At 47.5% G+C, this 23,531-nt stretch overlaps 3 protein-coding genes across 10 annotated transcripts; all 3 read right to left on the reverse strand.

Moving 5' to 3' along the window:
* Nucleotides 1-242: 242 nt before the first annotated feature.
* eps15l1a (epidermal growth factor receptor pathway substrate 15-like 1a) lies at nucleotides 243-11,725 on the reverse strand. 6 transcript variants are annotated; one of them, XM_037249311.1, is made up of 27 exons: nucleotides 11,632-11,725; nucleotides 10,613-10,654; nucleotides 10,449-10,538; nucleotides 9,586-9,633; nucleotides 9,407-9,502; nucleotides 9,141-9,197; nucleotides 8,935-9,060; nucleotides 8,799-8,858; nucleotides 8,386-8,628; nucleotides 8,162-8,319; nucleotides 7,931-8,087; nucleotides 7,735-7,797; nucleotides 7,172-7,257; nucleotides 6,759-6,791; nucleotides 6,390-6,462; nucleotides 6,150-6,311; nucleotides 5,787-5,984; nucleotides 5,523-5,717; nucleotides 5,248-5,353; nucleotides 5,081-5,131; nucleotides 4,382-4,518; nucleotides 4,087-4,150; nucleotides 3,868-4,016; nucleotides 3,692-3,785; nucleotides 3,401-3,565; nucleotides 3,126-3,142; nucleotides 243-2,954 (listed from the first exon to the last, which is right to left on the reverse strand). In XM_037249311.1, exons 1-27 carry the CDS (start codon nucleotides 11,656-11,658, stop codon nucleotides 2,808-2,810), a joined length of 2,844 nt encoding a protein of 947 aa, XP_037105206.1. In that variant the 5' UTR covers nucleotides 11,659-11,725; the 3' UTR covers nucleotides 243-2,807. The 6 variants fall into 6 exon arrangements, with proteins under 6 accessions (XP_037105206.1, XP_037105207.1, XP_037105210.1 ...); XM_037249312.1 differs by having other exon boundaries at nucleotides 5,532-5,717; nucleotides 11,632-11,724; XM_037249315.1 differs by lacking the exon at nucleotides 5,081-5,131.
* A 382-nt stretch (nucleotides 11,726-12,107) lies between these two features.
* On the reverse strand, nucleotides 12,108-16,210 carry LOC119121638 (UV excision repair protein RAD23 homolog B-like). The gene is made up of 10 exons (XM_037249458.1): nucleotides 15,933-16,210; nucleotides 15,043-15,124; nucleotides 14,877-14,956; nucleotides 13,970-14,313; nucleotides 13,454-13,500; nucleotides 13,263-13,390; nucleotides 13,078-13,192; nucleotides 12,704-12,864; nucleotides 12,456-12,632; nucleotides 12,108-12,359 (listed from the first exon to the last, which is right to left on the reverse strand). The coding sequence occupies exons 1-10, from the start codon at nucleotides 15,999-16,001 to the stop codon at nucleotides 12,246-12,248; spliced, it is 1,317 nt and encodes a 438-aa protein (XP_037105353.1). The 5' UTR covers nucleotides 16,002-16,210; the 3' UTR covers nucleotides 12,108-12,245.
* Nucleotides 16,211-19,538: 3,328 nt separating this feature from the next.
* LOC119121645 (calreticulin-like) lies at nucleotides 19,539-23,482 on the reverse strand. 3 transcript variants are annotated; one of them, XM_037249479.1, is made up of 9 exons: nucleotides 23,325-23,482; nucleotides 22,656-22,757; nucleotides 22,056-22,259; nucleotides 21,739-21,833; nucleotides 21,306-21,515; nucleotides 20,654-20,767; nucleotides 20,510-20,586; nucleotides 20,178-20,270; nucleotides 19,539-19,832 (listed from the first exon to the last, which is right to left on the reverse strand). In XM_037249479.1, exons 1-9 carry the CDS (start codon nucleotides 23,410-23,412, stop codon nucleotides 19,814-19,816), a joined length of 1,002 nt encoding a protein of 333 aa, XP_037105374.1. In that variant the 5' UTR covers nucleotides 23,413-23,482; the 3' UTR covers nucleotides 19,539-19,813. The 3 variants fall into 3 exon arrangements, with proteins under 3 accessions (XP_037105374.1, XP_037105372.1, XP_037105373.1); XM_037249477.1 differs by having other exon boundaries at nucleotides 20,443-20,586; XM_037249478.1 differs by lacking the exon at nucleotides 20,178-20,270 and having other exon boundaries at nucleotides 20,443-20,586.
* Between the last annotated feature and the right edge of the window lie 49 nt (nucleotides 23,483-23,531).

Genomic DNA, 23,531 nt, shown 5'->3' on the forward strand with positions numbered 1-23,531 from the left:
TATTTGAGGAGGCTTTCATTGACATTTGTTGTACTGATCAATATGTTTATGCGTGTGTTTAGTTTTTTATCATTTTCAGTCTTTGTTGCATTATTGTTATTTTATGTTCTGTATAAAGCGCTTTGTTATAGCTGCAGTTGTTGTGAAATGCACTACATAAAAAACTTTTATTGTATTATAATGTAGGGAAATTGCAATGTTTTTTGTGTGTAAGCACACTTCCAAAATAAAGAGATGACATGTCAGGTAGGAGTTCGTTTTTCTTTCAACACAAACGTCCAACAGAGTAGAAGACGATGGCCGTATTCCACTCGATTGTTTGTGTAACACTCTGGTTTTTCTTTTTCCATACAAGATGTGAAAGTATACACATCATCTAGATCAAGACAGCTCAGCAAAAGCAAACAAAAAAAGAATGTACACGTCAGGATATCAGGGTTAACGTACCCTCAACACTTGTCAAAATTCTTTCTCCCAAATATTTTCATTGCCCCAAAAGAATCAGCAGCTGCAAGTGCATCAAACCGATGGAGAACATATGAAAAACATACATGACATAAAAATAACATAAAAATAAAACATCTATTGCACGAAGGAGACAAATACAGCATGAACGGTATGAATGGTCACCGCTGAAAAAGCAGTGCATGGTGCACGGCTGAGGTTTCACAGTAGGGCTCAATAGAACAGACAAGCTAAACTCGGCCAATTGATTGAGCACAAATGCAGAAGGGGCGATGGCAGTGAAGCAACTTTGTGTCTGACAAGCAAGATTAGGCGCATTAGAAACAACAATACTGACAGCTTGCCAGCAGTTAGCTACTCTGCTAGGTGACACATATACTGAGGCCAATAGAAGCAGAAGTCGTTTGTTATCTGGCAGCTTGCCACTGTTTGTGTCGCTTTGTGATATGTTGGAGATGCTTTTAAAAGTCCATTTGCAACATTTCAATAAAATCTGCCTCCTTGACCAGCTAACATCAAGTCACCAGTTTCAACGAGGGAAAAAATTAACCAGAGAAGTCATTAAATCAACATGCTCAAGAAAATGATTGATTTGTCTTAGCTGCTAAGAAACGCTAAAATTCTAAGAGCATGTTAGCTTCTTGATATCACATACCAAAATCAACACAATTTAAAAAAGAAAAACAAAAGTTAGCAGTTTAGGCGGGAAGACACATACAAGTTAACCTCGCATAGCAAAGACTGCAAGCGAGCTGCTAGCTTCAACAAGGAGCACAAGCAGGGCCACCATTTGTTCCAACAATTCTGTCAAAACACTTTGGCCTTGCTTGAGTTACTTCATTTAGCTTAGCGACACAACTTCAAACAAAAGAGTGAATCGTGAATGTGTGGACTGTAAACCCCAAAATGGGGGGAAGAGATGCAGTCCCGATTTGAAATGCATTGGAAGTGGCACCAACATGGTAACTCAAAGGTGATCAATCAGAGAGTTCACATTAACAGGAACATTTGCATTGGGGGGGGGGAAATAACAAAGCAGTTTGCTTGTTGTACAGTCATCTTTTTTACAGTCCTGGATGGATACTTGTTGACAAAGTGACAGATATTGGACATTTTCAGTGAGTTTCTTGCGGTTATAAAAACCAATTGTGCTTCACTCGGTAGTATAACAGCCAGCCAGCGGTGTCAAATTTAAACTTCAATTTCGAGATAACATGGGGGAAAGAAGGTAATCTTTGAACCAAATTTGGGTATTATGTCTTCTAGTAGCCTCAATCCAGCAAAGCAATCACAGCATCCAGCAAGCGTTTACGCGTTTGTTTGTTTTTAAAGTGGTTTGCAAGGGAGCACAATGTAAACCTTCCCGTCATCAGGAATAAATAAGTACGCCAAGTCAAGACAGCAGTGTGTGTTCAATCACGTCCATTCGGTCGCTGATTCAAGTACAAAAAAACAACAAAAAAAGTTGGTGAGTGGTTTACACATTTCCAGTTTGTATCGGTATCCTGTTCTGCCTGTCAACATTAGCTGTAGTTTCAAACATCCAACAAGCTCATCATCTGTAGTTTCAAAAATCTCCAAATAAAAAGCTTAAAACATTTCTGTTAAAAAAAACAACAACAAATGATTCCCTCATCAAGTCATAAAAATTATAAACGTGTGCAATAATGAACTAATACTGCTTTAGCACTACAGTACGTTGTTTGATGTTTGTTAGCGGAAATCCATCAGTTTGTAGCCTATCCCAGCTGAATGTGGACTGGTTGCTAGCAATTCACCAGGTCACAATTTAGACAACCAATCACACTTATGGGGCAATTTAGATGATTGGGCCAAAATTGTTAGCTGATGTTGCTAAGCGCCAACTCTTCAACCTGTCCTCCATTTTCTTGTCCAGTAGCATCAGTATTGGACCCTCTGGATATAACATGTCCAAATGCACCACACCTGAAACCAAAAACAGGGACGACGGGACGAAAACGATGAGCTAACGTCGCCCAAATATCCGTCCTCCATTTTGTTGTCCAGTTATGGCACGTCTGGAGAATGGAAGTTTAACAAACAAAACAAGGTTTTTTTTTGTCCTCATCACAGTGAATCGTTAATAATTATGATAAAGAGCGTCAAATCCCATTGAGTCGTTTCAGAGCATTTTTTTTAGAGCACGAACACCAGCGGATGCTAACCGACGCTCCCAACAAAAGGGGGAGAACAACATCGCCTGGGCTCAACGCAAGACCTCTAAAGTGGGTTGCGGTTTTTTTTTGTGGAGCTGTCAATCGTGTGTTTGTGTGTTTCAATAGAATATTCAAGAGTCACGTTGGTGGTGGGCGGGAGACCGGTCACGCGTTAGACATCTCGGCCTTGCTGAGTGCGATGGCGAGTTCCAAGTCTTCCTGCTCCTGTTGCCGGAGACGCTTCAGGCGATCCCGCTCAGCCCGCTCACTCTCCCGCTTGGCCCACTCCAGCTGTTGGGCCTCATTGTTAAACTGACACATACGCACAACAGACACAGGCACACGTACAGCCACATGTTCAATGCTGACTAGCCTCTGCCAATAAGTCCGAGCATGAGACGACGCCGTCCGTCCAAACCTGCCTGTCTAAAAGCGACAGTTCAGTCGGGTTTTCAAATGTCGATATCAAAAAGTCAAACTCACCTTGACTTTGTCAGGCCCTGTCGAGGGTGAAAGAACACACGTTAGCAAAACATCGACTCGGTGGATCAAGTGTCCTATTGTCTCTGTGCTGTGGAAACCACAAATGTCCCAAATTGCCCAACTGTGTTTCATATTTTTTCACAAATGAGTTCGTTCGGTCTCCCTGATTGCCTCAAACAGCAAAGACGTTCTGTAGCTCTCCAGTTCGAGTCTTGACATAATTTCACAGTCACATGACAAATGTGAAGGTTGCAAGAATCTAGGAAGAGTCTTACTTGGTGCCGAGGATGGCGGAGCGAAAGGGTCCTTGCCGCTGAAGGGGTCCCCCAAACCTTTTTTACTCTGGAAAGGGTCGGTGGTGTCCCTGCCGAACGGCTGGAAGGGGTCGCATGGCTTGGGGGCGTCCGTCGGGCCCGACATGTTCACTGGCGTCGTCTTACCTGCAGATATGAAGCGGTCACCGTTCTGTCACACTTTTGCACACTAACTCACAAAATCCCGTCGGACAAAAGATCCCTGACGATAACCGGAGGTGCACAGTATGAAATCTTCAAAGTTGCACTCACCACTGGGGGGTTTGGGTCTCGGTGGAACTCCTTTCTTGGGGGGCAGGGCGGGCATGTCACTCTTCCTGCTGAATGGATCATCTGTAAACGCGGCCTGGCCGCACGGGAGAATCCGATTAGTCGTTGCCGTGCTGCCTCGAGCGTCTCAGGCAAGCGTTGTCATCATCGCACGTTACCTTCTGGTAGTCGGGCAGCCAACTAGCGCGGCCTTCGAACGGGTCTCTGGCTTTGGCCATGTGGCTGAAGTCGGCGAAACCGGCAGAGCTGCTGTTGCTGCTGCCGCTGAAGGAGCTACTGCCAAATGGGTCCAAAGCGCCAAACAAATCTGAACAGGGACGGACGGACAGCAGTCAGGAAAATGGCCGTCGGCTCCCCCGGGATGCGAGAATTCCTACCTGCTCCTTTAGATTTGGGGTTGGCGCCGGCGAACGGGTCACCACTCGTGAAATGACTCATTTGCTGCAAAAGAACAACACAGGTGTTTATTTTCAAAATTTCTCAGTGGGGGACCAAAAAGTTCAGGTTCTTAGGCTTTCGGCTGAAATTTCAGAAAAATGCACTCTGATCTCATCAGTTGAAATGAAGTGGACCTTCTTTACACTTAATGTTTCAAGTTTCAGTATTTTTTGAACTTGTGATTGAAACTTGATGAAAAGTGAGCAGATGACACGCAAGGAGTGAATGTGTCACCTTTGAGGGTAGCGTGGCGCTCTTGCTGAAGGGGTCCGCTGTAGCGAAGGGGTCCAGCTTTGAGGTCTTCTTAAAGAAATCTTCAGACGAGGCCTTGAACGGGTCAGTCTCTTTGAATGGGTCGCCGCCAAACGGATCTGCAATTCCAAATAATGACACAGGACATCTTTTATTGGCCGATGATGTGTGCTTGGCAATGTTGCCCCGAGCTTCCGAGTTCTTGACTGACTTGCTTTGAAAAATGGGCACGATTCTTTTATATCACAAAAGTCAGAATGAGGGCTTCCTTGTGCCCGGTAAGGAAAAAATTTGAATCAATGCAACTTGGTGAGTATGCAACCAACTGGAAACAGATGTAAAATACTAGCTACGCTAATATTAGCGTTGGTGATTTATAGTCATTTTGAGCAGTGTATCCTGCAATGTTAGATTGGTGGAGAAAGTGAGTGAGCAGCAGTGGCCACCCAGGTGCGAGATAGAACGGCACACGCAGTAGTAATCGAGTAGCTTCTATGCAGCCAAAAAAGTACGAAGGAAGAAACCTCACTTGCACATTTGTTGTTTAAAAAGAATGCTTATAGCGCCATTATCGCAATAACTGTGATCATTTTGGTCCTAATAATCGTGCTGGTCCCATTTCGCAGAAGCAATGATAAAGTCGCCTTTAAAAGAAAAACGTGGAGGTGTGAAAGTGAGTACCTGCAGAAGCTGCTGGCGGCTTGGCAAAGGGGTCGTTTTGGAAAGGGTCTCCTGGATGAGGAGGAGGAAGATGGCAACCAAACCAAAGCGGGGCACCGAGTAAACGACAGCAACAAGCAAGAGGAGTCGAGGGAGGCGAGCCAAGGCGAGGCGACGGTCGCGCGCACCTTTGAAAGGGTCCGTCCTGAAAGGGTCCTCCGAGTGGAAAGGGTCAGCGTGAAGCTCCTGAGGTTGACTGTTGAACACCGACGGCTTAACTTTGAACGGATCCTCCTGCCAGACGCCCAAAAAATCTACATCAGCTGACTGGATGGCTGTTTTTTCCCCCAAATTACCACAACAATGATCTCAGTCTTTTCCCAATGTCAGCAATTATTTTTGAATATGTCGAACGAAACACGAGAGACAAAATGAATTGACTAGAAAGGGAGGATGTGAGTACTTTTGCCACCTGCGGGTGCGAGGCCGTCCCCACAGAGGGGAAGGCTCCGTTCTCCCTGTCACTGAAGCTCTCGCTCATGTCGGCCAGGTTCGTCATGCTTCCTCCGTGGGTCCCGTTCAGGGTGCTGTTGTACTGCTCGATGCTTTTGGACACGTCCTGCTGGCTGTCTTGGATTTGCGACAGTTTACTGCGCGCCTACGCAACACATCCAGCTCGTCACCACACCGAAGGGGGCAATCTCACCCATGACAAATGACATTTCACCTGGTTGATCTCATCCTGCGTGGCCTTCAACGACTTGATGATGGTCTCCAGCTGAATCTTGCCGGCGGCTAGACTCTGCTCCAGCTGGTCCTCCTCCTGCTGCAGCCGGCCCAGGTCGGCCTTGGCCCGGCTCAGCTCCTCCTCTTGGTTCTGTAGGTCAGACTCCTGAGAGTGGATCTGACTCTGCAGGGTCGAGATCTGGCGGAACCAGCACAAGGTCGGGCGGGGTAATGCAGGTTTCTGGAGTTTTAACATCTAAACTGGGGCTGCTCAAATTTTGGGTCAGCAGATACCACTTTGAATCCAAACGTCAATAAATGGTAACTACCGCGTTCATCGTCCTAATGATGAATGCTTACTCACCATCTGAGACTCCTCCTGACACTTGATGCGGACCTCATTCAACATGTCCTCCAGCTTGTGCTTCTGCTGGTCCATCTCCTCCAGGCGGTCTTGGGCATCCTGCTTCTGCGCCTCCAGTTCCTGCAGACAGGCCGCCTCTCGGTCCAGGTCGCTCTGCATCTCCTGAAAGCGCAAGAGCGCCGCCATTAAACCAGGCCTGCGCTCAACGGCACGGGGACAGCTTGCGACAGGTGAGCTTACCTGGACCTCGGCGCTCTTGTGCCTGATGGCTTCTTCCGCCTCCCTGATGTCCTGCTCCAGAGTGTACTTCTCCCTGGCGCGCACACACAAAGCCAAATACAGAAGAAAAGATAAAAACAACAGTTGAAGAAGCAGTGCTGTGCAGGCACGTCGACGTGTTCATCGTGGAAGACGCCGGAGCGAAATTCCACCATATTCGGAACACAAATCTTAAAATGACCAAAGTCGGCACTCTGGATCAGTAGGGGACGGTGAAAGCAAAACCATTAGGGGTCCGGCAAATTACGCTGAACCCTAACCCCCCACCGTAAATATTCATTTTGTGTGAGAATACCAGTCCAGGTCCAGTGAGTGACTTGTGCGATTTACCTGAGCGCATTCCACTGGGTAAAGGCAAGAGTGCTGACGCAGCATTATGGAGAGAATAAGTGATGAGCAAACAAAATACACACACATGTAAGTTGCGTGTGCGTGCTGTGGTCGATTGGTGGGTGGGTGACGGACGCATGTGAGGGAGAGGCATGATGAACATAAAACTTGTCATGTTTGAATCAATCTGCATTAGGTTGTGCTTGCTCTATTAGAAAAACACACGCACATAGCTTGTTGCTGTTACAATTTCGGGTTGTGGAGGGTGACGATTCTTCTCGAGGGAGGTTTAGGTCGGAGTTGAGGTGAAGCGTCGGCGGCGTTCATGACATGGGAATGGATGCGTTCCAAACAGCACGTCGCACTCGTCACGCATGAAAAGTTTCAGCAGCAAACACGTCTCCTTGTCTTACCTCTGCAGCTGGGCGATCTCCTGGCTGATGTCGTCCAGCTCCTTGATACCTGTAAACTCGCCCGAACCCACCGAACTGGAGCTGTCCTGCACATGGGGGGGGGTCACACACAGCAAGGGAGTGTCAGTGAAGTATGGGGAAATGAAGTCGACTGGGCCGAGGCAGGGAGGCAACGTGGAGGGAAAGGTCCAGTAAAAGAACTCAAGTCTCGAGTGGGCTCAAGCACGGTTTGAATGGGAACAAAGGTTAGATTTGTCACTTCAACGGGGGGTTAAAGAAAAACAAATATATAGAGATGTGCAAATGCTTCCAGGCGTTTCAGGGACTTGAAAGCATTGGCGAGTGGAGGCCCTGAATTTGGTTACCTACCCACAACTTGAACATTATGGCCTGAGAAGGAGGAGAGGAGGTAAGAGTAGAGAGGTTAGTTGCAGAAGCGTCAGTCAATCCACCACATTCAGGAAAAAAACAAACAAAAGAAACACCACCACCACCGGGAATGTTGGCTCATGCCCACATCGCCACGCGCTAAGCACACATGAAGGAGAAGAAAAAGCGCTTACCCTCCTCATCTCTGACAGCGCCACCATCTCTGATCCCACTGGCGTCATGTACCCCGACATGCTCTGCTCACACATTGACACAACATGCTTTATTTGTGATTTGTCACAGATGGCGCCAAGATGAAACGGAGCTGCTCGTTTAGCAAAATGGTGCTCCTTTCAATTTCCGCGAGTACAGCCCTCAATAGTGACCTACCTGGACGGGAGTGCCCCTCTCCGAAGGCGGGATCATATCCGCCGTCAGCGCCTGAGGGGGGTCCACACCTTTGCTAACTTTCTGCTGGATGAGATGCATGGCGAGCGCAAACTGCTCCCTGGTCAACTTGCCCATTTGTCTGGTGTCGGCTAGAGCCCTGCCAGGTTACGAGAGGAGAGTGTGGGTGAATGGATGCTAATGGTCGCTAGCCGGCCAACCAAGCTAACCTACCAGATATGCGCGAGGACACCTTGAGAGAGTCCAGACTGCATGAAGATGTCCTTCACTTCCAGCCCGCTAACAAAACCGTCCAGGTCCGCGTCCGTCTTCAGGAAGATGTCGTCGTAGCGACCACGATCTGACGGCGGGACCGCCCAGGTGCCGGGATGCTGGAGAGTCCAGGCCTCCGTGAGACTCTCTCACACGTCCAATGGCATGTCGCACCACGTACGTACCTGTGCGGACTTGAGGGTGTGTTTGGGGGACAGGCTGCCCGCACTGTTCAGAGAGTTCATGCTGCCGTGGGAAGGTGTGGAGCGCAGGGAGTCCTTGGGTGGCGGCGGGCTGGCCGGCAGCGGGGGCGCGCCGCCCGTCACCGATCCCAGACTTTTCTTCCTCTTGGTCGGTGGGATGAGGGCGGCGGGCAGGTGGGCCGGCACGGGCTCCTTCTCCAACGCGCGGTACACCAAGTGCATGGCCTGCCACCAAACGAGACCAACACCACCCGTGGATTCTGGGAAGCTTTGATGCCGGCGCACAACGCATCTGAACCAGGATCTGCTTAGGATCCGGAACCGCTTTTCAATAGGCATTTCTGTTACCTCGTGACGCGTCGTGACAATAAAGAATGAATGGGAAAACGGCTCACCACGGCAAACTCGTCTCTGTCCAGATGTCCGTCTTTATCGATGTCGCTCAGGTCCCAAACCTGACGGGATATGAGACATTTGGCAACAGGATAGTGACAAAAACACCACAATTCAACACGTGAGGTGAGCACAAACCTTGCCGAGCACGTCCAGGGGCAGCTTGGAGTTGATGAGGACGGGTCGGACCTTCTCCCCCGACAGCAGGCCGTTGACCGGCGACAGGCTTTCGAAAATGCCGTCAAATTTGTTCCTCTCCTCTGGCTGAAACAAACGTTTGCTATTCATATTCTTATTCTTAACGCATCTCAAAAATGACGCAAGTGTGAGGTGCCTTTGGGTACCCTGACGGCCCAGTGAGCTTCAGTGGAGGCGTTCAGGGAAGGACTGTTGCTGTCCTTCTGGAAACATATAACGAAAACTAACATTGAAAACTCATTTTGACAAAGAAAAAAAAAGACAAGTGTGTCCACTGATGTATTATTCTTGTCTATTATTTATGAAATTGTCTTGCTCCTTGAAACTTCATGTATTTTCAGAGGTTCCATTGTCTTGACTAAAATGATTGTGATTGACAGGTGCGGTTTGAAAAAGGAGGACCGCCACTCACAAACTTGGGCGGCGGCACGCTGAGGTTGAGGCTGGACACGCTGACATCGTGGCCGCTCTGCGCACACGCCACCAAACGCAGCGCCACGTAAAAACCCTTTTGGCCGCACAGAGGGTGGAAAAGATGCTCATTCTGACGATGTCATCATCTCAGGTTCTACCGAAGGAGGCGTATCCTACCGGTTTGTCCAAGTAGCCTTTACCGTCCGGATCAGCCAGATCCCAAATCTGGGGAAGGGAAAAATAAAAATAAATAACCAGCAGCTATCTTGTTTGTCAATGACTGTGACAACACTAGTTGATCAACATCAGGTACACGGACGGCTCCACCAAACTAAACTGGCCAATTTACTATTCAGTTTGAGCAAGGGTCTTTGACTTTTTCACACATTGTGTTATGATAAAAATGCCTGCCAAACTCCAAATGAATCAGGGCTCGAGTTTGCTTTTTGTTATTTGTTTTTTGAGGGGGGAGGGGTCTAGTGTAAAATTCAAACAAATTCCCCAGCATAAACGCTTGGAAACACTGGGTAACTTGCAGACATACAAAAAGTCCCATTCATCATCCGCAGTGACAATCATTCAATAACGCAATGACATAATTTCCTGCTCTCAATATTTCTTCCGGGAGGACACTAATGGGCTTCGCTGCCATTTCCTGCCAGCCCATATCAAGCATTATTACAGCTTTGAGACAATCGCACTTAGCAATAGCGCAGGCCCTTTCAAACCTGCCAGTTGGACCTTTTATGGCCTTTAACGTAGAGTTGGAGGAAGTATGTAAGGCCACCGGCGGGTGGAATGTAACCGGTCACACCCCTTTGTAATAAAACTAAGTATTAGCGTGAAGCCTCCATTGACTGAGCATTTACTCTCGCTTGGTTCTTTCTGAAATTAACATGCCAAATTTATTGCCACCAAAGATGTGTGAAAGGGACAAAGAGCATCAATGAATGTTGTACTTTTGGGCCTAAAACTCACACACTTGATAGCAACTGCAATAAATCATGACAACAAAATGGCAGCTAAGATCACACCGCTACCTTTCCCAGTGTCACATCTGGAAGTCCCGACTTTTTCAAGAACAGGGCAGCTTCTGTTGGCCCCACTCTCCCCGTGTTGCCCGGATCCACCTTGCATACACACGCGTAAACAGAATTAGCACACTCGGCTAACATGCTAAGAGAGCATCCAGTCATCATTTTACCTGTCTGTAAAAGTTCTCAAACACGGCGCTCCCGCTCGTCAGCTGTGAAAGATGCATATTACTGTCATTGTGGACTTTCATATTTTAGATTGACCAGTGGGTGACTGGGACGTGCGGAGGTATGGCATTTAATACAATAAAGTCAAATACAAGGTAATTGCAGCAATGCTTGTCTGGCATTGTGAAGCAAAGTGAAGTAATGCAATAGCTGGAACAATTTGCAACGTAAAAAAGCATCAGGCCGGGTTTTGAAGTGTTTCTTTTAAACGCCACCTTGCGGCACCTCATTGGCCTGATTTTTTTTTACTCATGCCTGTCGTTGTCACATATGAACGGTGTGGGGTGTGTGTTGGCTGTTTCACCGGTTGAAGCATGGGTGTTAAAACACTAACATCACCAAAAGTGCAAGTGTTGAACCTGAATACTGCGAAAGGTGTGTTGAAACCTTTAATCGTGAAAAAGTGTGAATGTAGTCTTACATGACTTGAAAAGCAAAAGAAGTTCAACACGACAGGAATTACGCCATACGACCCAAAACAGAATGCGCTTCTGCCTTGTCTTTTGGTCGCAAAGTAGCGTTGTCGTTGGCCTGACTTACTTCAGCATCAATTTGTCACCGCCCGAAGCTTAGCCCGCTAGGCTCCAACGATGCTAACCAGCTAGCGGCGACGACAGGCCAGCTCGCATGAGCCCGCTTCAAAGACGCGGCTCGTCGGGGACACGCCCTGACACTCCACCCGCTGAGAGTGCCACTGGTGTTTGGTTAAAAGGGCGGAGTTTCGTGTCTCTTAGCCTGCTGCCGTGTGTCCGTCGGCGGCGGCTAACGAGCCCGCTATGTAACGGGACCGCCGCCGTCGCCAGACTGGGCCTGCCTCGACCGGCCGAGCGAGCCGATTTCCACCATATCTGGCGACTTTAAGACAGGCGACAATGACACCGAGCGGTGGTGGAACGCGAAGCAAAAGCGTGTGCACGCGTGGTCTTAAAAAGGTGCTGTGCTGAAGGCTCGCATCCCTTACCTGGCTGAGAGATGTGAGCGCTGCCATCTTCCCTGTTGCTGCGGGAACGCACCCTCCCTCTCCCGCCCTGCCTCACCCAGGCAGCTGGGAAACTGCGACTCCTAGCGGACAGCGTGTGCCTCGCTGCTAGGGAGCGAGTCGCTTTTGGTTTTGGTCGCGCTTCTTCTCACTCCTGTAGCTCACGGATGACACGCGTCAATGGTGCAATGCTGCCGCCACTAGAGCATTCTTGTCACTGCATGTTTATTGGAGTAGGGACTGAATTTTTTTTGGCTCAATATTTGAAAAAAACAGATTTTATCCTAGAATCCCAGCAAAGGGTTAAGCAAAGTGTGTGGTTTTCATAGCATCTTTGTAAAGTGCAGCTGCAATTGAAACTTGTGGACAAAACAAGCAGATTCAGTTGCCATCAGTCTTTTTTGGCACCACTTACAGGGAAAACCCTCACACCCACATATTCCGAAAGCATAATTTCAAAGAAAGCATGAAAGGTGACATTTATTCAATATATGCATCAATCAATTAATCAACCGCGACGCTGCTCCTGCACACACAAAAGCTAATCGGAGCCTGACAGAGAGCCAAGGCGGGATGCACGCAAACCCGACCAAAATCTACTCGTCATCCCAGGCTTGCTGCAGCAGGAAGTTGGCGGCCAAATTTTCATTCTTCTCGCAGGCAAAATAGGCTTGGATGACCAAACCCTCGGGGAAGCCCAGCGCTTTTAACTGAAACAAGAACAGAGGCAGCAAGTTTTACTTTTGTCGCACGAGCTAGGACCAAAGTATTGGCATAGAAAAGAACACAACAGAAGCTTTCCTGACCCTCTCAATGGCCTCTTTCTCCTGCGGTGTGACCTGGATGTAGTTGGCACGAGACGGCGCCCGTGGTTCGCCACCGCCGCCGCCATTGCCGCCGTTGTCACTGCCGCCGCCGCCTGCGCTGCCACCTTGAGGCTCGTTGAGCATCTGGACAAATCGCTCTTGGTGCTGTGTGATTTGCTGCGTGACGACAAAACGACACGGTAGCCGATGAGGTGAGCGCTTTGAGGGGGTGCGTCAGGGGTCCACACCTGTAGGAGCTGCGGGTTGTCTCGGCCCAGCTGCTGCAGCAGGGCGGGCAGCAGAGATGGGTTCTGCTGGATGATTTGACGCATCTGCTGGAACTGAGGCTGGTTTCTCAGAAACTCCAGCGGGTTCTGTGCCGACGGAGTGACACCACCCAGCAACGGGCCTGACGGGAGAAGAAAGACGCCGCGTGGTTCTGAGCGGAACAAAGTAAACTCAGGTGCCAGTGCCAAGTTCTTGTGGGTGGCAAGAGAAGCCTTTGAGTGAGTGACAGATTGCCGCAACGACATCAGACGCGAGGTTGCGTCAGTCCCGGTATTGACGCAAAATTGTGCATCAGTGACACGCAAAATGGACCGGGTGTTGTTTTTGCTCTTACGCTCTGCGTCCGCTGGTGGCGGCGTCTGCGTCACGGGGGCCGGGACGGCAGGGGGGCCCGACGGAGAGTCCCCAAGTGCTGGCGTATCACCGCCGGCTTCGGCAGCGGGGAGGCCCTGCGCCACAAAAACGTGTTGGACAGCGGCGGTGATAGGCAAACTGTCTTTCCGTATTTGACGTGCTCACAGTGAGTAAATATTCTACGGCGCGGTCCGGGTTGTTGTAGCTGGCCCTCAGTGCCGACACCACCGCCTGGCGCTCGTAGCCCATGGACATGATCTCCGACACCAGGTTTTCGTAGGCCTGGCCCGTCACTGCCGGGCAAGCAGAGACATTTTCTTTTCCCCCATTAAGTCAAGGATCGGTCGCCATCTTACCGAGAATAGACGCCGCCTCTTCCAGCAGGCCCAGCTCATCTGCCAGGCTAACAAACATATTTGTGGTTAATGAGGTCTGAAGAATTGGAGTGCAATTTATTGAACAAACAAATACTCAAAAACTTCAAACAAAATTAGTGATGGGTGAATATGGCTAACGGATATCTGTACCAGGCCTGTATGATAACTGGGGTTCGATACCAGCCTCACTTCAAAGTATCATGTACTCGCATAGGCGGTCAATACTGGTCCCCGATACTGACATGCGTGGCTGACAAATATTTTACTGTATGAACCTGCAATTTCTTCTCAATTCTTTCATGTGCCCATGAACACAGTGCCATTTTTTTTTTTGCATAGTAATAATTTTTTGCTTCTTTTGTAAGTTTTACACTCAACCAAGCATGACAAGTATATAACTTGAACCAAGCACATTTTGTGCAATTGCAGAGTCTTCTTTTGATTTTCCTCAAAGCGATGTTCTCTGTGAAAGTGGCTGCCGCTACCTGCTCTCACCTGGAAGCTAACGTCTGGACGGACGCTCGACTTTCCGCTTCCGTCGTTGGCGCGTCATCAGGCTTCTCGATGTCCGTCGTGGCGGTTCCGGCATCGGGAGGATCTTTGGCGGCGGCCGACGGTGGGGACGCATCTTCGGGAGAGGTGGTGGGGGTGTTCTCCGGGGCGGGCGGCGGTGGCACTTCCGACGACGTGGCGGCGGCTTCTTGTGTGGGGACGCAAACGGATGAGGAGAGCGAGGATGAGGATAAACATGTCGGTTCTGACGTTGACGAGGAAGAGGGCGGCGGTGCGGATTGGGGCGTTGGCTTTGGGGGGGTTTGAGAGGCGGGGGCTGCTTTGGGCTGCCAACAAAGAAAACAAAATGTTTGGATACACACAATATGACAACTGAATAATTGTCAAATTTATCTAAACCACATTGACTTGCCATGTTGGGCAACATCGCCTTCTGTTCTTCACAAAAAATAACGTGTAGTGTTTGATGACAATGATTCTCATTCACTCTTTAAATTGTATTATTTACTATGAACTTGATTATGAAACTATTCTTTCCAAAAAATAAGTCGTCTTTTTGTTAAAACTAGATTTTAAACTGTTCGAATTTTGGAGCCAAGCGTCAAGAAAAAAACCCATAACCTATCACCAGACTGGTCAGAAGATGATCCAATCCAGCCAATGCATCCAGTTAACTTGTTCATTGCTGCTGTTCCCGGGGGATTGGTACAGATCCGGCCCACCAATAGTCAAAATATTCTTAGAATCAACAGCCACTGAAATGCATCGGATTGCTTTTGCGTCTTATTTTCCGATCCCATCAATGATGACATTGATCACTCACACTCACACCAATCACAGATTTAGCCTAAAGTGCAACATACTGAAAGTTTGCGAACTGTAAACCGACCTTGGCAACCATGAGAACCACAAAGTTCTTCTCACTGATGTTGTATTCTTTCAGTGCCGTGTCGTCGTTCAAGATTTTGCCTAGCCCAAAGAAAATGTGACGTGAGCAGCCTTGCTCTGTTTGACAACACATTTTGACATTCTGACAAGAGGCATCCATTCCTTACCTGCATAGATGAGTTTTTGCCCTGCAGCGGGAAAAACATCTTTTCCTCGCTCCTCTGCGATTCTCTCCTTCAACACTTTCACCTAGCAAACACAAAAGCAATAATTCAACTTAACACCTAACATAACATATGGCCGCGTAGTCTTTTATTACAAGTCAGACTCTTCCTGATTGTTTGCACGAGTTGCTTCAAAAGTTAATTAATATAGCTCATCTTTATGTGTATGCCCAGAGTTGAATCTAGTGTCTGCTGTACGTACATGTAAAGCCACACACACGCATGCGCGCGCACACACACACGAGCAGGAAGGCAGAAGGTCAAATGGTTTTAATGAAAAGTAACTGGCTTCCAATACACAAACAATGAGGAATCTTGCAGCGTCATTCACTGACACCAAGACGAGTCAATAGCAACACTTCCCTTTCGCGCTTTTCAAAATAATACATTAAAACGCGACTAGTGCTATCGTTTTGTAGCTCTAATAAGTTACAAAGGATGAATAGTGATACTACAAAATTCATGACGTTTGCTATTAACGGCTCGACCAAACGGTGGTGCGATTTCAAACGATACTAATGTTTACTCTGAAGGGAAACAACGCATGTACCGCCGTAACTTGGGCTAGCTTCACCCGCGGATACTTCGTCGCGCGTAGGTGACGAGGTCGTGCAAACACGCCAACTTATGGCCCCTCCCCTCCGCATGTATTTGCGCGTTGAACGAAAATAAAGATTCAGAAAGCGTTTGAGACTCACAGTCAACCTGAATAACGCGGAAAAACTAGGCTGGGCTACAGTGTATGCTACAAGCTAGCCCGCCGGTCCGGTGGGGTCTCGTTTATCCCCCCCCGACCGTCGCCGCTGTGTTTACCTCAAGCAACTTTGACTCACCGTCTCCTCGGCGTCGATGTGAATTTTGAACGTCTGCTGCTGGAGCGTCCTCAGCGTCACCGTCAGCATCCTGCCAGCCGCTAGAACTCAAAAGACACACGGAAAACAAAAAACAACAAAAGAAAAAATCCTTTCGCACTTCACATTCGCTCTGCGGTCGCCGCTCCAAAGACTGAAGCGTCCTAGTTTGAAGTGCACTTAGTGTCGGTGAGTGACTCAGCTGTCTGACTCAATGGAAGCCGGCCGCGGGCACAAGAGCGTCCTCTAGTAGGCCAGGGAGAGAATGACAGGAACGTGTTGCCTTTCAGAACATGGGAAATAAGAGAGTCCAACGAGAGCTGACACAAAAGCAGTTCAACCAGCATGCTTTCCCAGGGGAGTAACATCTGTGGAGGAAGTGAGTGCGGCAATAGTGATCTTGACCTGTGGACAGAAAGTCTATTATGCCCCCAAAACACAGCAAGTCGGCAACTTTGATTTGAAGAGACCGTTTGATCGTCATTCTGTCTATTTTCATGTGCCGCAACTGACCCATAGGCTTCAGTTATGGTTGTTTCTTTGACCAAAAATATGATTTGTTTAAGTGAGTCCGTTTATTCACAGAAGCTCAGAACCAGTGTCAAGGACGAGTAAGTTAAAATACTTTTTTTTTGCCAAGATAGACTGGTTATAGTGTCACTTTGGGTGATAGTACATTTATCCACATTTACAGTGTTTTCCTTAAATAGGTGGTGATAATGAGCAGAACCAAATATCAACATCTCAGTTTTATCTGGGTTAAGACGTAGGAAATTGAGAGACATCCATTCTTTAATCTCAGCAAGGCACGCCTCAAGATTACAACAATCTCGCGAATTTGTCATCGCTAACGGCATATACAATTGTGTGTCATCCGCATAACATTGAAAACTAATGTTATATTTACATACAGTGTCTCCAAGCGGAATCATATAAATACTAAAGAGTATTGGTCTGAGTACCAATCCTTGTGGGACACCACACTTAACATTAGTGAGCTCAGAGGTCGTGTTGCCATGGGCCACGGGGTGGGTCCTGTCAGATAGATAAGAATTAAACCAACGAAGTGCTGACCCTGAAATACCAACGCAGGTTTTAACGCGCCCTAATCTACAGTGTCGAAGGCAGGTGTTTGAATCCATGACTAAGAGATCACTGGTCACTTTAGCAAGTGCTGTCTCAGTGGCGTGATCAGCTCTAAAACCAGCCTGAAACGGTTCGAATCGATTGTTAGCGACTGTGTAATCATTAAGCTGCTGCGCGACTACTTTTTCAAGAATTTTTGCTATGAACGGGAGATTTGAAACCGGCCTATAATTACTGAGACGGTCCGGGTCAAGGTTTGGTTGCTTAAGTAGCGGTTTAATAATAGCGGTTTTAAAGGCTATTGGCACGATACCAGAGGAGACAGACAGATTAATTATATTTAAGACGGACAGTCCTAAAATCTGAAATAATTCTGTAACGAGTTTGGCTGGAAGCGGGTCGAGTAAGCACGTTGTTTGTTTAGCCACGCTAACTAATTGTGTAAGGCTTTCGAGAGACACGCTTTTAAAATTTGAGAGGGATATCGCATGATTGTCAGTTTCCGTAATCGGCAATCTTGACTGAGTGTTTGGAACGGTCACCGTGAACTCATCCCTAATGGGTTGAATGTTTCAAGCAAAACGTTTCATGAACTCGTCAGCTGAGTGGGGGGAGCTATCGGAGGTCGGCTGCTGTAGTGTTAGCTTTGCACCCGTATCGAATAAGTATTTAGGATTGTTTTTATTGAGACCAATAATTCAAGAGAAGTGATTAGTTTTTGCTAAAACGAGCGCCTCTTTGTATTTTAGGAGGCTGTCACACCATGCCTGATGGAAAACCTCAAGTTTGGTTACATGCCATTTGCGCTCAAGCTTTCTACATAATTGTTTAAGCGTACGAGTTTCATCCGTGAACCACGGAGTAGGCTTTCTATAATGAGTTTTAAGACGTAGAGGCGCTACTGAGTCGATGGCGTTTAACAAAGCCACATTGAATTCATTTGTGAGATTATCAATTGAGCCAATATAAGCGGGAAATGCGGCAGTTGCCAGCAGCAGTAACTCAGAAAGCACAGTCTCAGTTATGAAGTTAATATTACAGCTACAGTTGCTTTGATTGCACTCCTGTCGTTGACAGAGAGCTAAAATTTCAAATTTTATAAAGTAGTAATCAGTAGGGGTGTAACGATTCATCGATACATATCGATTAATCGATATAATGCTCTACGATTTATTGGCATCGATGCTAAACGTAAACATCGATTTATATCGCCGTGTTTGACCTCGGACATTAGACGCGACTTTATTTTGAAATCCAGTTCATTGTTGCTCGCTTCCTCTTTCCGGGAGCAGTGCGCGGCGTGGCGTTGTTGTGTTGTGAGCAGAGCAGGCACGTGAAAGGGGAGTCGACAACTAGTACGCGGCTCCTGGGCTGGTGCTATGGCTAGTGTCCAAAAAGACGAGGAAATTGGCTCCCCTTTAGGCTTCAAGTCATTCGTTTGGAAGCACTTTGGATTCCAAAGAAAAGATGGCTCAACGGACAAGACACGTGCAGTTTGTAAATCCTGCCATGCGGTGATCAAATATTCAGGGAGCACAAATCTCGCCGCACATTTAAAGAAAAAACACGACATCAAAGTTCAGTGTTAAAATAAGCACTTTGTATACTACAATACTCTTGTAATTTCCTAAATAAAGAGTTTGCAGTACCTTGTAGATTTTTCGTATGAATTGTTATAAATCAGGATATTGTTCTATATTTTTTATTTAGAAAAATAAATCGATCGTAGAGCACTATATCGTGACATATCGTGAATGAATCGCAGCAGGCTTTAAGATATCGGCAAATATCGTATCGTAGTTCTGTGTATCGATATGATATCGTATCGTGACAAAACCCGCGATTTACACCCCTAGTAATCAGACATAACAGTAGCGTATAGCGTACCGTTATATTTGAGGTTGCCAATCCTTGGGATATACCAGATCTCAAGTATTTCCATTTTCATGCGTTGCTGCCTGTATTGCCTGCGTAAAACCGAACGTATCAATTATTGTCTGACATGCCACAGTAAGTGGCTCTGACGGTAAATTTATATGGATGTTAAAATCCCCCATAATTATTATATTATCCGCATTGGTCACCAGGTCAGCCACGAATTCTGAGAATTCATCCAGGAAACCAGAGTAAACCCCGGGTGGACGGTAGAGAACAGCGAGATAAAACGACGGCAAGGCTGTGGATCGAACAACGAGAACTTCAAAAGTTTTAAATGCGTTAATCGAACGAGGGCTAAGTCTAAGATCGGAATTGGAGATAAGGGCTACACCCCACCCTTCTTATGAGGACGCACAACATGCAAACTCAGACTTCTAACCTTTTTCTTGAACGCAGACTTAATATAATCGGCTGAAATTTCATTAACCTAGTGTAAGTTTGATTTGTGTGAATATTTTTGTCCTTAGAAGAAAACGAACACACGTTGAAGAAGTTGGACACAGGTAATGGTTGATACGAGGTGGAGGCCAATTGATATGCGATAAAATGATTTCTAACAACGTATAAAATAAACATGATGTTTTTATGTATTTTGACCAAGTGATGTTGGCGTACTTCTGACGCGGATTGGGTTGATGCACACTTTTGGTAACCACATTGATGGCCAAGACACTCAACCCCTACCCAAATGCAGGACTACAGTTCAGTGTTTTTGAGTGTCCGCACTTCCTTGCCATCACCAGCATGATCACCAAAGTCAAAATCTTTATCGTCCTTCCTGTTATTCTCCTGCTCCTCTTCCTCCCACTTCTTCCTTTCCAGCTCGTCTTGCTCCTCCTTCATCTTCTTCTCGGCTGCCTGGTGAGCACAAAAGGCAACAATCGACTGTTAATCACCAAAAATAGTCCACAAAAGCCCAAGCACAAACACAGCCCAAGCATGCTAGCTTGGTCGAATGCATCACAAGTTGTCAGAAACAGCAGCAACATAAGATGGCTGCCCTTAAACTTCTTGAATCTTAAATTTCAGAGGCAAGGGGCCAATTGTTCGTCCCGTCATGTCCACCGTGAGGTTATTTTCAGTGGACAGGAAGTGGAACAATGGCCGCTCCTTAAGATAAAGAAAGAAAATGACGCCACGGGGCACCGGGCTGCCAGTTTGACACCCGATTGGTTGAAGAAGACGGATCGTCGCTTGTCTTACCCGCGTGAGTCCCCAAGTCTGCTGGGCAAACTCTTCTGCTTCTTGGACATTGTCAGTGATGAGGAAGTTGTCAAAGATGGATCCGGCCTTCGTCTAAAAGGGGGCGAGACATCATGGATCGTGATCGGACGCAGTCTGTCTGTCTGTCTGTCTGTGTGTGTGTGTGTGTGTGTGTGTGTGTGTGTGTGTGTGTGTGTGTGTGTGTGTGTGTGTGTGTGTGTGTGTGTGTGTGTGTGTGTGTGTGTGTGTGTGTGTTGCCGTTCACCTGCCACAATTCCAATCCCAGCACGCCAATGTTGTGGAACTTGTACATGTCGGCGTCGTGAACGTACTCAGGGTTGGCGATCTTGGGGTGGACCCATGGGCCTTTGTACTTGGGGTTGTCTATCTGCCTGGGCGTCCAGTCGCCCTGCCGGCAACAAGCAGCGAGATGAGGCGTTGACGGGCGGGCCATGTCCCGGCCGCTACAGACGCACCTTGTAGTCGGGATTTGCAATCACGCGAGGCTTCCACACGCCATCAATGTCCTCTCGCCAGTCGCTGGGTTTGCGGTGTTTGGGGTCTGGGATGGTTTCTGGCTGATCCCAGTCCTGCAAAAACAACTTTTTGTTGGTCAAAAGCCCCTTTTGCGCCGTCCTATCGGAGTTTTCCGCTCCTTGTTCTTGAATGGCCATTCTGTACAAAAGGTACCAAAGGCAGACAGCGGCGGGGAAAAACAGGCGACAGAATGAACTTCAAAACTCATTCGTCCTGCCGACTCCCTCATTTTTCAGATGGTCTAATGTTACAATTTCATTTGATTTTTTTGTACACGTTTTCACCTTAAAAACGTGTCACCCGGTCAACTTTTCTTTTCTTTAGCAAAAAAATGGCAGCAAACATGAGGCGTCTCGACAGACACGGCACGACATGTAACGAAAGCCATTGTAGAAGTAACCGAGCAGGAAACAATGATGTTTTTCCAGGTATGAGAAGCAGTTGGACTCGTTCGAAGTACACTCGTTATTCTTGCCGAGCAACTTGTACACCAAAGCACTGGGCATGTACAGATTGATTCAATCTGGAAAGCTCCAGGCTGTGGCTTGCCTTATTTGGAGTCAAAAATGGTAAGAAGCGCGCCGCGCTCACCTCGGGCTTGGTGTCATCTGGGTCGTCCATGGTGGGCCGATCGTCCCAGTCGGCCGGCTTGCTGGCCTGGGGGTCTTTGATAGTCTTGGGCGGCAGCAGGTCCCAGTCATCCTCCAGCGAGCCCGACGCCACCTCTGAGTTGTCGATCTTCACCTGGTACGTTTGGTCCGGACGCAGCACCAGCGTGTACACGTGGCTCAGCTTGTCGTCCTGCCGGAAACAAGCTCAAGTTCACAACAGGCCCAAGAGTGGGAGACGCTCTACGGGGGGCTCGGATCAAAGTTGGCATTTTTACATACAAAAGGAAAGAACAGTGTCATGTACCTGGAAAGAAACGCATTGACAAGTATTTTTCTGGAAAAATAGTATGAAAAAAAAATTCTGAAAAAACTTGGGGGGGCCTCTTTCAAAAGGCACTGTAATTTTTGCTGACCTTGCACAGGATGTTTTTTTTGATAAGGTGTCCTTGTCCCTTGTAGTTGAGGATGACGTGCACTTTCTTGGTGGCCGAGAAGCAGATGTCGGGACCTGCCGCCAAACACAACCACCACGCCGGTCGGACCAATTTCGAGTGACATAACAAAAACAAAGGCCTTCCCTGAAGCCTGACTGGAACAAATTCTGCATGAGCTTTTAACATAGGGCTTTAAAGTAGTGTCACAATTTAAATGAGGTTCTCCAGTGTCAGACTTTCAGAGTAGGACCAAAGCCAGCGTTGTGCCGTGTGTAGCGTGGCCTTATTTTTCTGACCGAACATGATGTAGAAGGAGGAGCGGGTGTTCATCTGGGCCTGGTCGAGTTGGGCGTCAAAGAGTTTGACGTAGCCTCCGCCGCAGTCCAGCCCCTGCTGGTGCTTGACGCTGAACTGGATCACCAGGACTTTACCCTCGTTGCTGAACGACTCCATGCGCGCCGACAGCGCGTAGAAGTGTGCGTCATCGCTCGTCTGGACACCTACCAGCAAACAAAGCAAGGGAAGACGTGTAAAACGAGAAACGATGACGCGCAACATTCCAGCGTGCTCTTCGCGACATCACAAACACCAACAGATCTTCAATGAGGAAAAACAGCTACTCTATCATGATGCACTTGATCAAAACAGAATCACAACATAAGAGACTGCAAATCATTAAAGTTTTAATGCTGCAAACCAATTGATGGTGCTCTCCTTCTGGTGTGGCTTCTTTGGACACTAGGGGCAGTATAACAGACAAATGAAAATAGCTCTGCTTCGACTACTATATAAGTGACTCACTAAGAAGCTTTAATAGCATTTATTTTTTAAAGAGGATAAAGAATATATGTCTGCGAGTATTTCAGCATTTTTGAGTTGGATTTTAGCTGACTCACCTTTATCGAGCTCAGCGTCACCATAGAATTTCCCGGCGCTCAGCTTCCATTGGCCGTAATCCTCCTTGTGCTTGGACTCCACCCATCGGTTTCTCCAACCGTCTGAAACGTGCCGCAAAACAGTTGATACTTTCAAAATAAAAGATAACGTTGACACTTTTCAGCTTGATATTTGACAATCCAGTTTTTAAGGAAATTCATAAAATAGTTCAAATGGACTTTCAAGGCAAAATATCATGTTTTTTATGGCCAAATATAGCCCTTTATGGGATTTTTTTGGGGTGAGTGTGTGTGTGTGTGAGGGGGGGGGGGGGGGGGGGGGTCATAGCATTTTTATCATCTAATATAGGGTTTGAGGGGACCATGGCAAAATATCATAAAATATCATAAATATCGTAAAATGCCACTCCGCAGAGCAATGGTACAAATGTTGGTACAAAAACATATGCATTTGTGTACCAAAACCAAAGATTTGGCATTCAATTATCCTATGCACGTGCTGCACATTTTGTGCACAAAAATGTAATCACTTTTTTTAGTACCACCGGTCATTTTTTGTAACAGTGTATAATATTTTGAACCCACAAGCAAACTCTTTTGTCATTCAAAAGTGCCTTTTGCGGCCAGGGAGAGAGGAAATATAAAAAATCGCGCGTGTCCATAACGCACCTCCGTCGAGAAACTTCTCCTTGAAGAAAACAGTGGCATGGACGCTGCAAGCGAGCGCGGCCAGGAGCGCGAGGACGGCGGGCGACATCACTTGCTCGGCTTGACTCGGGCCTGAAGACGCCCAACCTCGGATCCAGTCGGCTAATAAGGCGAGCCGGGAGAGCCAGGCACCTGCGGGCCGCGCTCATTGGCCGAGCGAGCCGGAAC

Source organism: Syngnathus acus, chromosome 4 (genome assembly GCF_901709675.1).
Source record: "Syngnathus acus chromosome 4, fSynAcu1.2, whole genome shotgun sequence".
Taxonomy (NCBI): domain Eukaryota; kingdom Metazoa; phylum Chordata; class Actinopteri; order Syngnathiformes; family Syngnathidae; genus Syngnathus; species Syngnathus acus.